The sequence below is a fragment of the Protomyctophum parallelum genome (genome assembly GCF_964188405.1).
Source record: "Protomyctophum parallelum genome assembly, chromosome: 10".
In the NCBI taxonomy this organism is placed as follows: Eukaryota; Metazoa; Chordata; class Actinopteri; order Myctophiformes; family Myctophidae; genus Protomyctophum; species Protomyctophum parallelum.
This window is the reverse complement of record NC_139704.1, coordinates 7313970-7328242: the sequence shown is the minus strand read 5'-3', so window position 1 is coordinate 7328242 and position 14273 is coordinate 7313970. Positions and strand designations below refer to the sequence as shown.

General features: G+C 43.8%; 1 protein-coding gene across 1 annotated transcript in view; it reads right to left on the bottom strand.

Moving 5' to 3' along the window:
- Positions 1-13938, bottom strand: part of LOC310865631 (gamma-aminobutyric acid receptor subunit pi) — a gene marked incomplete at its 3' end in the record, with an annotated part of 28114 nt that extends 14176 nt beyond the window's left edge. The window contains exons 1-4 of the mRNA XM_083774808.1: positions 13884-13938; positions 9888-9955; positions 8583-8800; positions 1788-1870 (exon numbers count right to left, since the gene is read on the bottom strand). Of these exons, the coding sequence (XP_083630934.1) occupies positions 1788-1870; positions 8583-8800; positions 9888-9955; positions 13884-13923 (409 nt within the window). The 5' untranslated portion in view covers positions 13924-13938. The remainder of the gene's footprint in view (positions 1-1787; positions 1871-8582; positions 8801-9887; positions 9956-13883) is intronic.
- Positions 13939-14273: the final 335 nt, after the last annotated feature.

The following is a 14273-nucleotide window of genomic DNA, read 5'->3' as shown; positions in this document are numbered from 1 at the left end:
CCGAACATGCGCTGCTCCCGTGCTTGCGGTTATGGGTTAGGTTAGGGATAGAGGTAGGTTGTCGGTCTAATGGCCTGTCGGACCAAAACGCGTGTCTTCAGACGGTTTTGTTTGACATTGAGTTCAGTGTGTAGGCTTTTAGCAGGGATCAGACAGCTTAGCCTCGCTGACTGCCCATAACGGGGAGCTGAGAAAGCAAGGAGGCACAGGGGATGTCAGGGGATGCCGGGAGGCATGCAGGCAGCCAGCCATGGAGTGAGATAGAATGAATGACCCCTAGGAGAGAGGGAGGGATGGAGGGAGGGAGGGATCAGAGCACTTGTTTGAGCCAGAAAACCACAGAAAATGTACTTATTGTTAAACGTTCAGGTTTTTTGGGGCGCAATTGAGCACAGAAAACCTAAAAGAAAAAATGACAAATTACAAAACCTTTTTATTACGTCACGATCCCTTTATAACTAATGGTTATCTGTCATGTTAATTTATAAAATCAAAGTTTACTTAGCCGTTCTGGGGCAAACGTTCAGTGAAAGCTCACAACATACGTCAGTTATAGCTCGGCTGTTTTTTTGACAAAGTTATTTGGTGTAGAGGGTTGGTATTGAATCCTCCTGGTGACAACGTATCTAGATAGTACCCATTTAGACCTGATGCCAATTTTAAAACACCTTCTAAAGACTAACCTAAGTTTTCTGAAAACCTTTCAAAAATAAAATGTGTAGGTGGTTGGGGCATCTGGTTAGGATGCCTCTCGGGCGTCTCCCCAGGGAGTTCCTCGACGCACGTCCCACTGGGAGGAGACCCCAGGGCAGACCAAGGCGCAGTTGGAGGAAACACATCGACTCACTGGCCTTGGAACGTCTCGGGATCCCCCAGGAGGAAGTCACTATAATGTTGGTCTGGAGAGTGAAGTCTGGAACACTCTGGTGGAGCTGTTGCCCCCGCGACACTACTACGGATAAGCGGTTGAAGATAGGTGGATGGTCTACAGGTCTACAAGTTGTTTTTTTAATCCTGAACTTAATCCCTCTAATCTTTTGCATTTGTTTATCGTTTACTTTTTGTCATTTTCTGAACACAGAATTTACATACTCATTACTCATTAAGTGTAGGTTGAATATTTAGTTCTGCTTCTGCAACAGTAAAGGCTGGGTATGTCTGAACATCAGCTCAGCAATGCTACGCCTGAGGCTTGGTGTAGTTCAGGAGACAAAGCTGTGACCTAGTTTTGATGACGGCAGGCAAATAACTCTGACAAACAAATGTAAACACGTATAGGTTCATTATTGCTGAATCTTCCTCACCGACTCCTTGGTGGTGGCGCACACGCACACGCACGCGCACATGCACACACACAAGGAGTTTCAAAGATCAGAGATGTTCATGTGTCTGATCCCCTTGGTTTGATCACATCCATCTGATATCAAACCCACCCATCTTAATGCCACGGCAAAGCTTACATGCTCCACACACTGCAGTTTTATAGGCCAGCTGTCTAGCCCATTCTGACCGGGCACCCATTTTGGTGTCGGCATCATGTTATGCTTTAGCTATTTAAAAATAGCAGATCTACAAGCTCATATCGCGCCACCGAGTGGCGCGATACGAGCTTGTAGGTCTGCTATTTTTTAAAAATCGAAGAGCGACTGACATTTTTAGAATCTGATCTCAGGTCAGAATGGGTTCATCAGACCAGTGTGTGTCCGGCGGAAACCTCGTATGAATCTGATCTCAGGTCAGAATGGGCTAGATTCTGCTCATTTATCACATATCAAGGGTTCTCTTACAGCTCTCCAGTTGTAGGGTGCAGGTCTGCTTATCCATGGGGTATTTGGTGAGGTCCATGTTGCAGGCCACCGTGGTAGTAATCCTAAAAAGAAAAGTGATTTTGTTATGAATATCATTAAAAGAAAAACAGAAGTCAGTGCATGATTATGTATTTAATTTCCGTTTTGTGTAGAGAACTAGAGATTCTACATCAATAATCAGTGCTGCCAAATGTCTCAAATGTGTCTGCGCAAGAGACTATTCATATCTGCTGCACATGTTTTTCTGCTTGTACAAGAATAATTAGCTTCATTTTATTTCTAGCTTGACTATAATATTTGCCAGTGTGGCTTTTTGTTATCTGACTTTGTTTATGTCTCTATTCTTACCCTCATAACACTTCTTGAAAGTGGCAAACTGTTGGGAGCTTCAGCTTGAACAAAAATATATAATTGAACCCACTCTTTTACGCCTAGTGAAGGTGAACTTAATAATTAAATGTGCAGGGCCAAAAAACAGGGTATCCATCCTTGATGGAGCAGTTTCATAGTTGATTTATTTTTTTGCCAACATGCCCTCCTGGCCTTTCAAAGCCGCACAGGAATTCATAAACCAGTCTTGTGTTCTCTTTCAGATGTGCCAGTCTTTGTATGAGTGCTGTCTTATGCATTCCTCCTGCTGCCAATACCTTTCTGCAAGAATCTCTCTCCATTACCTTCCTATAATTATAGCCTCAAATGTCTCTGCCTTCTTTCTCAGTTTCGTAAATCTCTTATTCCCTATGCCTCATGCCTGATTTGCACTTTTGCGGGCTCCGAAAATAGCCAAACTATACAAGCTCGGATTCGACAAGTTGTTGTGCGTCTTTGAGATCACGACAATAACGATAACGGGGCTTTCAGTTGTGCCGCCAACTCCTTCCTTCATCCTCCGCTGCCTCAGAAGACAGAAGACACATGCCCTCTGCCTCTGTGGCGATGCTCTACTCCTCCATTCATCTGTCTGACAGAGTGAGGCCCACAGGCTGTGAAGATTCATATACGGAGGCAAATGCCCATGAAGGTCCCAATACACACACGCGCACGAGTGCGCACACACACAGAACGCCAAGATGCAACAGCCATGGAAAGACAAACGCATAAAGATGCAGACAGTCAAGACAACAAAGGCATGAAATCGACGACGCCACATTGCCATGTCACGCAAAGTGGTAACAATACAAGCATGCACTTCCCTCTAGTTAGCCATTTCCCTTTCAAAAATACTAAGTAAAGAGTGTTGACCTCATTAAAAGGATAACATTACAAAAGTTATTTTTTTACCTCTTCTACGCACGCACGCACGAACGCACGCACAGACACAGACAGACACTTGTCTCTTTCATATGGGGGAATACATCTAGGTGGATTAATAACAAAGATGCCCGATTTCCTTTATAATTATTGGGCATGATGCAACATTCAGAAGTTAATTCATGGTTCTAAGACAAAAGGCTGGCCTGGGTGCAATTAGAGTTCTCAATATGCCAACATGATGTGAGCTCAGTTGTTTGAGTAGCTTTAATGACCTCAAATTTTTTCTTTCAATCTTTTTTTTTTTAAATATCTCTCAACTATGTAATTTATTTTATTTTATTTATGTTTTATAATAATAATCCAGGCATCATGGGATGAGAGTTTTGCCAAACTGGGCCAATTAAAATGATCCAGTGCCCCCCGGTCTATGGGATCTACTGCATGGAATCCGACAAATCTGAGACATGCAAGTTCATTTAATATGCAAGGTATAATATACTCTGCTCCGGTAAGTATAAGCCTTGCCGAGCCCTGAGGCCCATAGCATAGGGCGGGAGCCTCCTGTTTCCTTAGTGTGAGGCAGCTTGATGTTCAAGTACACCCCCTGGACATGACGCTAGTATGTTGCAGGGATTTACCCCCAATCCAGCCCTCCGGGCGGTAGTGTTGTTGGGGAAATGACGCCCGACAGGATGATTAAACACAGAGACAAAGCCGAGGCGTTTGATCATGCTGATCATCCCGGGTTTGAACATGACATGCCTTGCTTGATGTGATCAAGACATCATAGATGGAAGACAGAAGAGATGTACTCTTGTGCAACACTTAATAAATAAAAAAAGGATTAGATCAATCTCTAATCTAAAAGACATATTTCTCAATTATGTACATACAGACTACAGATCGGGTACAGCTTTGCACAAAAGACATTTTAATTAATTTCCCAGATAAAGCCCATAAAACGATTGGAATCAGACCGTAGAAGATTGATATCCCAGATTGATGAGCTCATTAATAAAAACCCTCTGGGTTAATGTCCTGGGACTTGTTGGAGTCGTCTTACCAGAGGACCAATGACAATCACAGTCTAGGACTATACATCAGCCATCAGGGATGGGCAACTTTGATTACATTTGTACTTTAATTGAGTATTTCCAATTTCCAGTACTTTTACTCCACTACATCTCATAGGCAACATTTTTACTTTTACTTCACTACAATTATTTTAAAACTTTAGTTACTAGTTACTTTGGCGATTTTAATTTTGATTGGAAAACGTACATTAACCACTTCAACCCTATACATTTCGGCCATTTGAAAATAGCCGATCTACAAGCTCACAATGCGGCACAACGCAACGCTTTGTAAGCTTGTAGATCGGCTATTTTCAATAGATTTTGTACACATTTTGAACTTGTGAAATGGGACATTCTGCAATATGAATACTTTTAGTACTTTAAGTACATTTTGATGCCGATACTTTTACTTGAATGAATGGAGAATTTTACTTGAATGAATGGATCATTTACGTCATGTGGACAAGCAAATTGTCCAAACACAAAGATTCAATTCCTATTGATAATGAATGTATGATGATTAGACGGGTGTGATTGTGATGTGGTGTGATGACGGATGTTAAGTTTAGTTTATGTTCAGCACTTTTGGACAACAAAATACACACTATACACTATATGTTATGGCATTCACTCGTACTTCCGACGCCACATTAGTCCGACAACGTGGCTTTGCGTGTGGAATAACAAGCCGTCGGAAAATAATGACGCTGACCCGTATTATACCGTATACACTGTACTCTACTGTACTGCTGGATGGATGGATGGATATTCATGCTCATTGTACAGGCGATATGTCTCTAACGTCACTTTTATGTACTTCTGCAATCTTTTTTTATTGTGTTGTACTGTACGCTGCTTTCTATTATATGGACCCATGTGTCCGAATCGAAGATTGTTATTAGGCTATAAACCCCCGGGGGACTCTGGTCAACCCCTGACCCTAAGTATATACGTAGGCTTTAAGTGGCTGTGCCTGAATATCATACCGTACCTTCGGGATAGATTTTTTTTTGTAAGCTTTTAGTGAGATGTTTGACATCCAATTTGACCCCGGCTGAGCCAGTCTGTGCTTTCCTTTTTTTTTATATATCAAAGGAATCCCTGTGCTCTGACCATATAAAGCTTGTCATACCTGTACTTTAGCTTTCACTACAATCCTCCTGAGATGTACTGTATAGAATGGAAGCAAAGCATCCTTCCGTCTTTTCATTCAGAGCAACTGCCCTCAGGCCTACGTTACACAACAACAAACAAGCCGAAGCCGTCCGTTCAGAACTGTGCACCCTGTGACACCTGACAGTGCACTGCAGGCGTCACATGGTTAAAACTGCACAGAGCAATCCAAACCGGCAGTCCTGTAGCTCTTTCACAGAGCTCAAGCACAAAGCACTACTGCATCTCATCCACATGGCTCAGAACAGATTGGCCATCTTTGACAGAACAGCTGCACACATCACAGCTTTCCGAAGACCAGAAATGATGCTCACAGAGCAATATTATGTTAGTGATCCTAACAGTTCTTCTGTCACTTCAATGGGGCCACAGCTATTTGTATTGACGAATCACTCTCTCCTCTTTCTCATACAATCCAATATCCAGGCAAGTGAACTGGTATAGGCTATAATAATCCCCCGTCTTTGCAATCACATTATCTCAACCCACGCTTTGTGCTGTCTATCCCCCCCCCTGTAGTAGCACTCCCTATTCCCCGGCCCACTTTTCATTGTCGACTGAACCGGAAAACAAAATGCATGGGCAACAATAGAATAAAAACTATAAAAATAACAACCAAATAATAATAAAGTCCAACTTGTTAGTAGTGTTGATTTTGACAGCACATTTTGATTTAGTTTTTGAAAAGAAAATGCTTACAGTATACCTGATTGCCTGGTTTTTTTAGCAATTTGCGTGAAACGTCCTACACACACTCTATGGACCATTATCTGAAATCCCCAGGTGGAGCGAAATCCCTTCACGACGGACGACGTACGTCGCGACGTATATTTTTCCGTCGCAACGTATATTCGAGTACGTCCTGGCGTAAATATCAATTCGTCCCGGCAGAACGGACTCGTCGCGGCTATATCTACCCGTTTGCGACGTAATAGGTTGACTATTATTTTCCGTCGCGCCAGAACGGGACTCGTCGCAGCTATATCTACCCGTTGTGGCGTGAGCTGGACTCGTCGCGGCAGAACGTGACTCGTCGCGACTATATCTACCCGTTTGCGACGTGCGCCTCGCCGGTCCGGTCTCCAGGCGAGCCTGCGTCCTTCATATATTTTTTTTTCTGCTCTCGTTGGACTTAACTTTAAAAGTCCAATGGAACACCTCTTTGTAACGGGCCGCTGTAGCATAGTGGTCTAATCCCTCGCCTCTCTATTCTTTTTTGCTGAGGACGCTGGTTCAATTCCCGCTCACGGCAGACCAAAATTATTATATTTTAGACAGACACAGACAGACAGAGAGACAGACAGACTGCCTGTCTGCCTGCCTGTCTGCCTGCCTAATGTATTGTAAATAATGTATTCATTCCATACGGCTATTCTTTTTTAATATAAAAACTTTTGTCTTTCGCGCGATTCGAACCAGCGTCGTCAGCACCAAAACATTGAGAGGCGAGTGATTAAACCGCTAGACTACAGCGGCCATACGTTACAAAGAAGTGTTTCATTGGACTTATAAAGACAATAGCACCCAGCTGCAGTCTCGCAAGGGGAGGGACCGGAAGTGCTTTTATTTCCGGCTTCCACGTGCACAAGCGCACATACACGCACGCGAAATATAATGCGCGTGCACGACACGCACTTGCTGGTGCGCGCTTAAATGCCGGGTGTATATAGTACCATCTGTGCTTAAACAGCTGTAGTCTAGCGGTTTAATCACTCGCCTCTCAATGTTTTGGTGCTGACGACGCTGGTTCGAATCGCGCGAAAGACAAAAGTTTTTATATTAAAAAAGAATAGCCGTATGGAATGAATACATTATTTACAATACATTAGGCAGGCAGACAGGCAGGCAGACAGGCAGTCTGTCTGTCTGTCTGTCTGTCTGTGTGTCTGTCTAAAATATAATATTTTTGGTCTGCCGCGAGCGGGAATTGAACCAGCGTCCTCAGCAAAAAAGAATAGAGAGGCGAGGGATTAGACCACTATGCTACAGCGGCCCGTTACAAAGAGGTGTTCCATTGGACTTTTAAAGTTAAGTCCAACGAGAGCAGAAAAAAAAATATATGAAGGACGCAGGCTCGCCTGGAGACCGGACCGGCGAGGCGCACGTCGCAAACGGGTAGATATAGTCGCGACGAGTCACGTTCTGCCGCGACGAGTCCAGCTCACGCCACAACGGGTAGATATAGCTGCGACGAGTCCCGTTCTGGCGCGACGGAAAATAATAGTCAACCTATTACGTCGCAAACGGGTAGATATAGCCGCGACGAGTCCGTTCTGCCGGGACGAATTGATATTTACGCCAGGACGTACTCGAATATACGTTGCGACGGAAAAATATACGTCGCGACGTACGTCGTCCGTCGTGAAGGGATTTCGCTGTCTCTCGAAATCCCAGTTGAAGAGAAGTTTGTACATGAACAGCGAACACACTGTAGAAATGGATAACATGCCCAAAATGAGGACATACTTGTTACCAAAAACACTGAATGATGTTACTGTTTACAATCGAACAAGGCTCTTGCCTTTGGAGCACATGGTCATGGGTTCAAATCCGGGCACCGGCAACTCTGTGTATGAGACTTCAAGAACCTTTCCCCCAGACAATTAAAACCAACCTTGTCACAATTACATGGTCTTATTTTTCTCAAGTTCAGTCTTCCATGTTTCTATGGCTTATTATTCTTATTGCATATTGGCTTCTTTCTTGGTCCCTTATCGCTGCAGCTATATTTTTAGTCATATTGTGGTCACCTGAAATGCTTTAGTGTTAGTTAGTCTACTTTTAGTCATGTGATTTTAGTCGACTAAATCTACAATTGTGTTGGCAAAAATGCATTTCGGTAGGCTTTTATGGCGTCGTAATGCCTGATTTTACAATTGGTTGCGCTCTGAAAATAGAAGATCTACAAGCTGACAACGCGTTGCAGCGCGTTAGATCTGCTATTGAGCTTGTAGACATGAGAGCTTGTAGATCTGCTATTGAGCTTGTTAATCTTCTAAGCGTTCTTCGACGCATTGTCAGCTTGTAGATCTATTTTCAGAGCACAGCCAAACATGAAATGACTTCTCTTTTTGATCTCTTGTCCATGATAGTCCCTCCATAACATTAGTCTAGGTTTTATTTGTTGACAAAATTGTCTTATAGTTTTAGTCATCATAGCTTAGTTATTACTTAGTTTGTCAGTGAAAAAACCTATACAGTCGACAAACATTTTTCATCATAGTTTTAGTCAACGGAATCAACACTTGGCTTGTTAGTTGTCTCAACTAACCTCAGAGCGTAGAGGACAGTCCCGTTGGGGAAGATGCGGATCAGCCTGTTCTCTACTGTGATGTCGTGAAGGAAGGACTTCTTGGAGTCCACGATGAACGTGTCGGGAACCCACAGCAGCTCCACCAGTCGTCCGTCCAGACTCAGGCTCTTGTTGCCGTCGAACACCAGTCGCTCATCGGTCCAGCGCTGGCGCAGGAAGATGGTGGCCGTGTAGTCCTTCAGGGATTCAGTGATCAAAAGGTCACGTCACTGCTGCCACAATGTAATGGGCACGTCAACAATGTGCTGATGAGACTGCCGATGGGTCGTTGCTGTTTATTTTATTTTATTGCAAACCTAAGTGAAAAGCATGTTGTGGCTATTAGCCTACCACCAAAAGGTCTGCTCTGGCTTTTAATGCATTGTTGAATATTGATGTCGTCAGGTCCCTTAAGTCCCTCCACACCGCAAGCTACAGTGGCATGTTTCAACCTATAGCATAATTGCATGTCTGATTTGTGCAATGCTGGTTAAAAGAATATCACACCTGATGACAAGTGAGGGGCGCTCTTATCATCGTACATCATCCATTCATTGTCAGTGGGAATTTAATTTAACTTTGTGTAGGACAAAATATTTGCTCGTCCACATATGACAAAAACTCTCCATTCATTGTCAATGGGAATTTAATGCTTGTGTAAGACGAGAATCTACACAAGCTGAATATAGGAGGGGGTAGCACCTCTCAAAAATCACACTTTGAAGTGAGGGGCGCAGCGAGGGCAGTATTTATATCAGCCAGATGTTTTAATTTACTGCCCTAAACGAACATTAAAGTCCATAGACTTGGCTGGCCTATGACGTAGTTTCGTAAAGCCACACAGACTAGCGCCCCTCAAAAGCTATACGACTAGGGTCGCCCCGAGTGCATCGGGTGATTGGAAAATCGGGGCCTATCATGTCATCTTCAAATGATCGGAATCGGATCGGGAGCCAAAAAACGGGATCAGGACATCCATAGTATTAATATTCCAGAGGATGGCACCCCCCTGATTCTACTGGGTGACTTTAACCTACCTACTCCAGAGAACTATCTTCCCGTTACGTCCCTCCCATCCTCGTTCGACCTCTCCCTATCTCCTTCCCAGGTAAAGCAGGTAAAAGAGTAACGTTTGAGCAGACTAACATCAGTCACTTTTCCATTCACTGTAGTAGAAGAGGTTGCGCGTTTACGCCGCAGCTGTGTCGGCTCTACCTACAGGAAATATGACCATGAGACCCGTTTCTGAATTCGCCTAAAGGCACATACCGTGTGGTTGCTTACCATGTTGATCTCTGAGATGGTGTCAATGCTGGCGATGTCCAAACTCATTCCCACCGTAACAGGACCGTCTAGGGAAATACAGGGAAATAACATGTATTATTTGTTAGTTGTCGTTCACTTCCCTGTTTACCGTTCACAAAGAAAGGCTCGGCGCACGTAATCTAAGGAGCTCTCCGTGGTTTGGACCAGATGGATTATGCAGCGTCTTTATCGTAATGATAGCGAGGTAAGCAAGCAAAAATATGTCTCCCGGTTTTTGTCCGGAACGGAAGGGGGCTTACAGAGTAAAAGCGGCCATATCTTCCCGGCACCCCGAGCTTCTATTTTGAAAGAAATCCTGGTGCTGATTGTGTTAAAACAGCATGTGCAATGCGAACTTGTTGTACTTGGAAAAACACTTATTTTAATGTCTGATTCAAACTGATAAAAAAAAATACTTTAGATGCCTTGCTGCACATACAGTACTTGTAATGACAAGTAAGTCATCCAAGGACGGCAACACTTCACAGGCCACACAACTGGGAACAACGTCACTGTAGCGGGAATTACCATTACTTCTGCCTACTGTAGCTGTCAAAGTCACTGCATGGCATGCTGTGACTTTTACATTTTGTATGAGAGAGAGAGTTTAGTTTGATGTAGTGATTGTGTGTGGGCGGATGGGTGTGTGCGTGCGTGCGTGTTTGTATGCACGTGTGCACGTGTTTATGTTCACCTGAACATAAAGAGTAATTAAACATAATGAGGCTCGTATGGCCTTATAGAGGCCCCCAAAATCACGAAGGCTAATTTGAGCTTTGGGATACACAAATAAGTTGGTGTTACTGTAGTTACTGCACTTTGACTTTGTAGGGCAGAATTGGTCTGATTTGGCGAAAATATTTGAAATATAACCCGCACAAAATGTCATTTTGAGGCAGTAACATGTCATGCATAGTTGATGTTAGGGTGGGGTCAGTGTGTTCATGAATGTCTATGTACTGTATTTGTACATTGACTATGTTGTGAGGGCTGAACCTCTAGTATATACACACAGTACAGTTTAATCTTTAATGTAACACAATTGGCAAGTGACAATAATTACAATGTGAGGCATAGTAGATATACAAGGGATTATTTGTGGAGAACATTTCTGAGCGATGGCACTGGACACACCGTCTCCAACATGTCACACTGTGCACAGGTGCATGATGGGAAGCTGAGTTTTTAGTCCAACCCCAAATCCCCAATGTATTTTTCAGCACGAGTGTCTGTCTGTCTGGGCCTAAGTGTTGCTGTTGAGTACAGTATAGCACGGTATGAGTGCAAGTACACTACAGAGTACAGTTCAGTACGAGCACAGTACAGTATGAGTACATACAGTACAGTACGCGTACATTCTTGGTACAGTACACTATGCGTACAGTACAGTACGAGTGCATTCTCGTACAGCACGAGTACAGTATGAGTACATACGAGTACAGTACTGCAGAGTACACTACGAGTACATACTCGTCTCGTACATACTTGTACAGTACAGTACAGTACAAGTACAGTATGAGCACATAATAGTACAGTACTGTACACTTCTACAGAGTACACAGTACTGTATAGTACCGGTGCATACTCATACAGTACTCATACACAGTACAATACGAGTAATACAGGAGTTCAGTACAGTAATTACAGTATAGTCCCACCACTCATTCACACGGGTGTGATTGTGAGCGGGTCTGTCTGTCTGGGGTTCCAATAGGCGAGGTTGAGCATCACACTATAACAATTAACCCATTCTGACCTGAGATCAGATTCATACGAGGTTTCTGCCGGACACACACTGGTCTGATGAACCCATTCTGACCTGAGATCAGATTCTAAAAATGTCAGTCGTTCTTCGATTTTTCAAAAAATAGCAGACCTACAAGCTCGTATCGCGCCACTCGGTGGCGCGATATGAGCTTGTAGATCTGCTATTTTTCAATAGCTAAAGCATAACATGATGCTAACACCAAAATGGGTGCCCGGTCAGAATGGGTTAAAGTATATAGTTACACCGCTCAGTTCAGACGGGTCTGATTTTTTGAACGGGAGATCAAAGACCGACAGGACAATAATTATCTTCTCTTCATACTGTAAGTTTACATGATCGCAGCCAGCTATACAGCATGTTATATGCAAATGCTGTGCTGTCTGTGCAGACCTTGAAGTGAATTTGAATAATCCATGCAATGAAGCAGTGTCAGCCCTGCTGTGATCCTGGATGAAAGTTAACATATATATATATATACAGCATGTGTAAGTACTTACAGTAGGCTTTTAAGACCAGACAAGACTGTTATCTTCCAATAGCGTAACACACACACACACACACACACACACACACACACACACCATTATTTTTGATCTGTATTATAATTTCTGTTGCGCTGCAAAGCACTTCACATTAAACCTGTTTTGCTACAAACCACTTCAAAATAAAACGGAGATATATATATATGTGTGTGTGTGTGTGTGTGTTTGAGAGACCCGAAACCCCGATGTCCTTGGGATACATCACCGAGGATACATCCCAGTTGCATCCAGGCCATGTATTTTCGTTCTGAGGTATTCTGTTTGTAGTGACTCATAGGAATAGACTGTGACCACCGGGTGACTGCCGGAATGTAGACGGCACCCGGGGGCAGTATGGGTTAGCGCCCCAGCCTGCATCCTCTGTGAGGAGGAAGCCCAAAAACCTTCGATGAGGCCTTTAGGAGGGCCATTCGAGCCGCAAGTGGAGTCTGCAGTGCTACCGTTGCCCAGGTGGAGCCTGCAGAACCATTGCGGCTCAAGAATCCACCACTCCTGAATGAAGTGTCTGGTGCTGGGAGTCTGGTGCAACGCACAGGTCCTGGCGGTACTCCTGGTGAGAGCAGGAGTGGACCTGGTGAGACGTAGGAGTCAACCCACAGATCCTAGTCCCTCCACATACCAGAATTGTACCTCTCAGTCCCGGCACAGTAGTTCCGGAGTGGTTCCAACGGATTGTGCGGCCCTGGTCTTTCCCTAGTGGGTCTGATTGAGGGTAGCTACTGGGATGTAAGTCGGGAATTGATCACCCCGGCTGGGTCACCCGAGTGAGGGGTATGATGTTCGAGAGACCCGAAACCTTGATGACCTTGGGATACATCACTGAGGATATGTCCCAGTTGCGTAAAATTTTCGTTCTTATATATATATATATATATATATATATAGTATAGCATCACCTTCAAGGTTTCAGACATTTATGAACTCGTCTGCACAAAATCATGAATGAATGTGAGGCAAGCAAATTCAAAGTATTCAAAACGATCTCTCTCTCTCTCCCTCTCCCTCTCCCTCTCCCTCTCCCTCTCCCTCTCCCTCTCCCTCTCCCTCTCTCTCTCTCTCTCTCTCTCTCTCTCTCTCTCTCTCTCTCTCTCTCTCTCCTCTCTCTCTCTGTACAAACAGGTCCCCAGACCATAATCTCATTTTCATGGTGGTGAATATAGCCTACGTGCAGTTTCCATTTCAATTGCTACTGTCTGTGTGTGTGTGGTGGGGGGGGGGGGGGGGGGTTACCATTATTTATTTATTTAATTTGCTGCTTTTTTTCTGATTTTCACCATCTTTTGACAGGGGGAGGGGGCATTCTCTTTACCCCAGGAACTTACATCTGACCACAAAAGATCATGGGATCTATTGAATGTGAAGGGGGAGGTGGCATGGGACTGCCGTACTGGCAATCTCCATATTTCTTTTTAAAGAGAAATACAAATGTAGCCCGAATGCCCTCGCCCCCCTCTCAAAAACATCGCAAAAATCGCTAAAACGAAAGAATCAAGCAAATGAAATAAAATGAAATGAACACTCAACACTATTACAATCTCTAATAACAACGTAAAACATGAAACAAGTTGTCCCCGTCTTCAACCCTGAGCCACCCCAAACTAGCAAAGTGTATAATGTTCATCTTGGTGTCTGTCTGTACTGTCTGTATTGTGCAGATTTCCTTACTGTCAAAGAAAGGTCTGAGGTACTTGTTGTATCCTTTCATCAGCCTCTGAATGGTAGGAGGTAGGATCTCACCCTCCTTCACTTCTGCATTGAGCAACCTGGAGAAGAGATGGAGCAAAAACATCTCACATGAATACCCAATGAACCAATTTTACATGTACTACTGATAATGTATACATACTGTATTCATACACACAAACACACACACACACACAGACACAGTCTCACGCAGACACACAGTCTCACACACACACACACACACACACACACACACACACACACACACACACACACACACACACACACACACACACACACACACACACACACACACACACACACACACACATTTGAAATGTTTATTTATGTCCACATAATGAGAAGTACAGG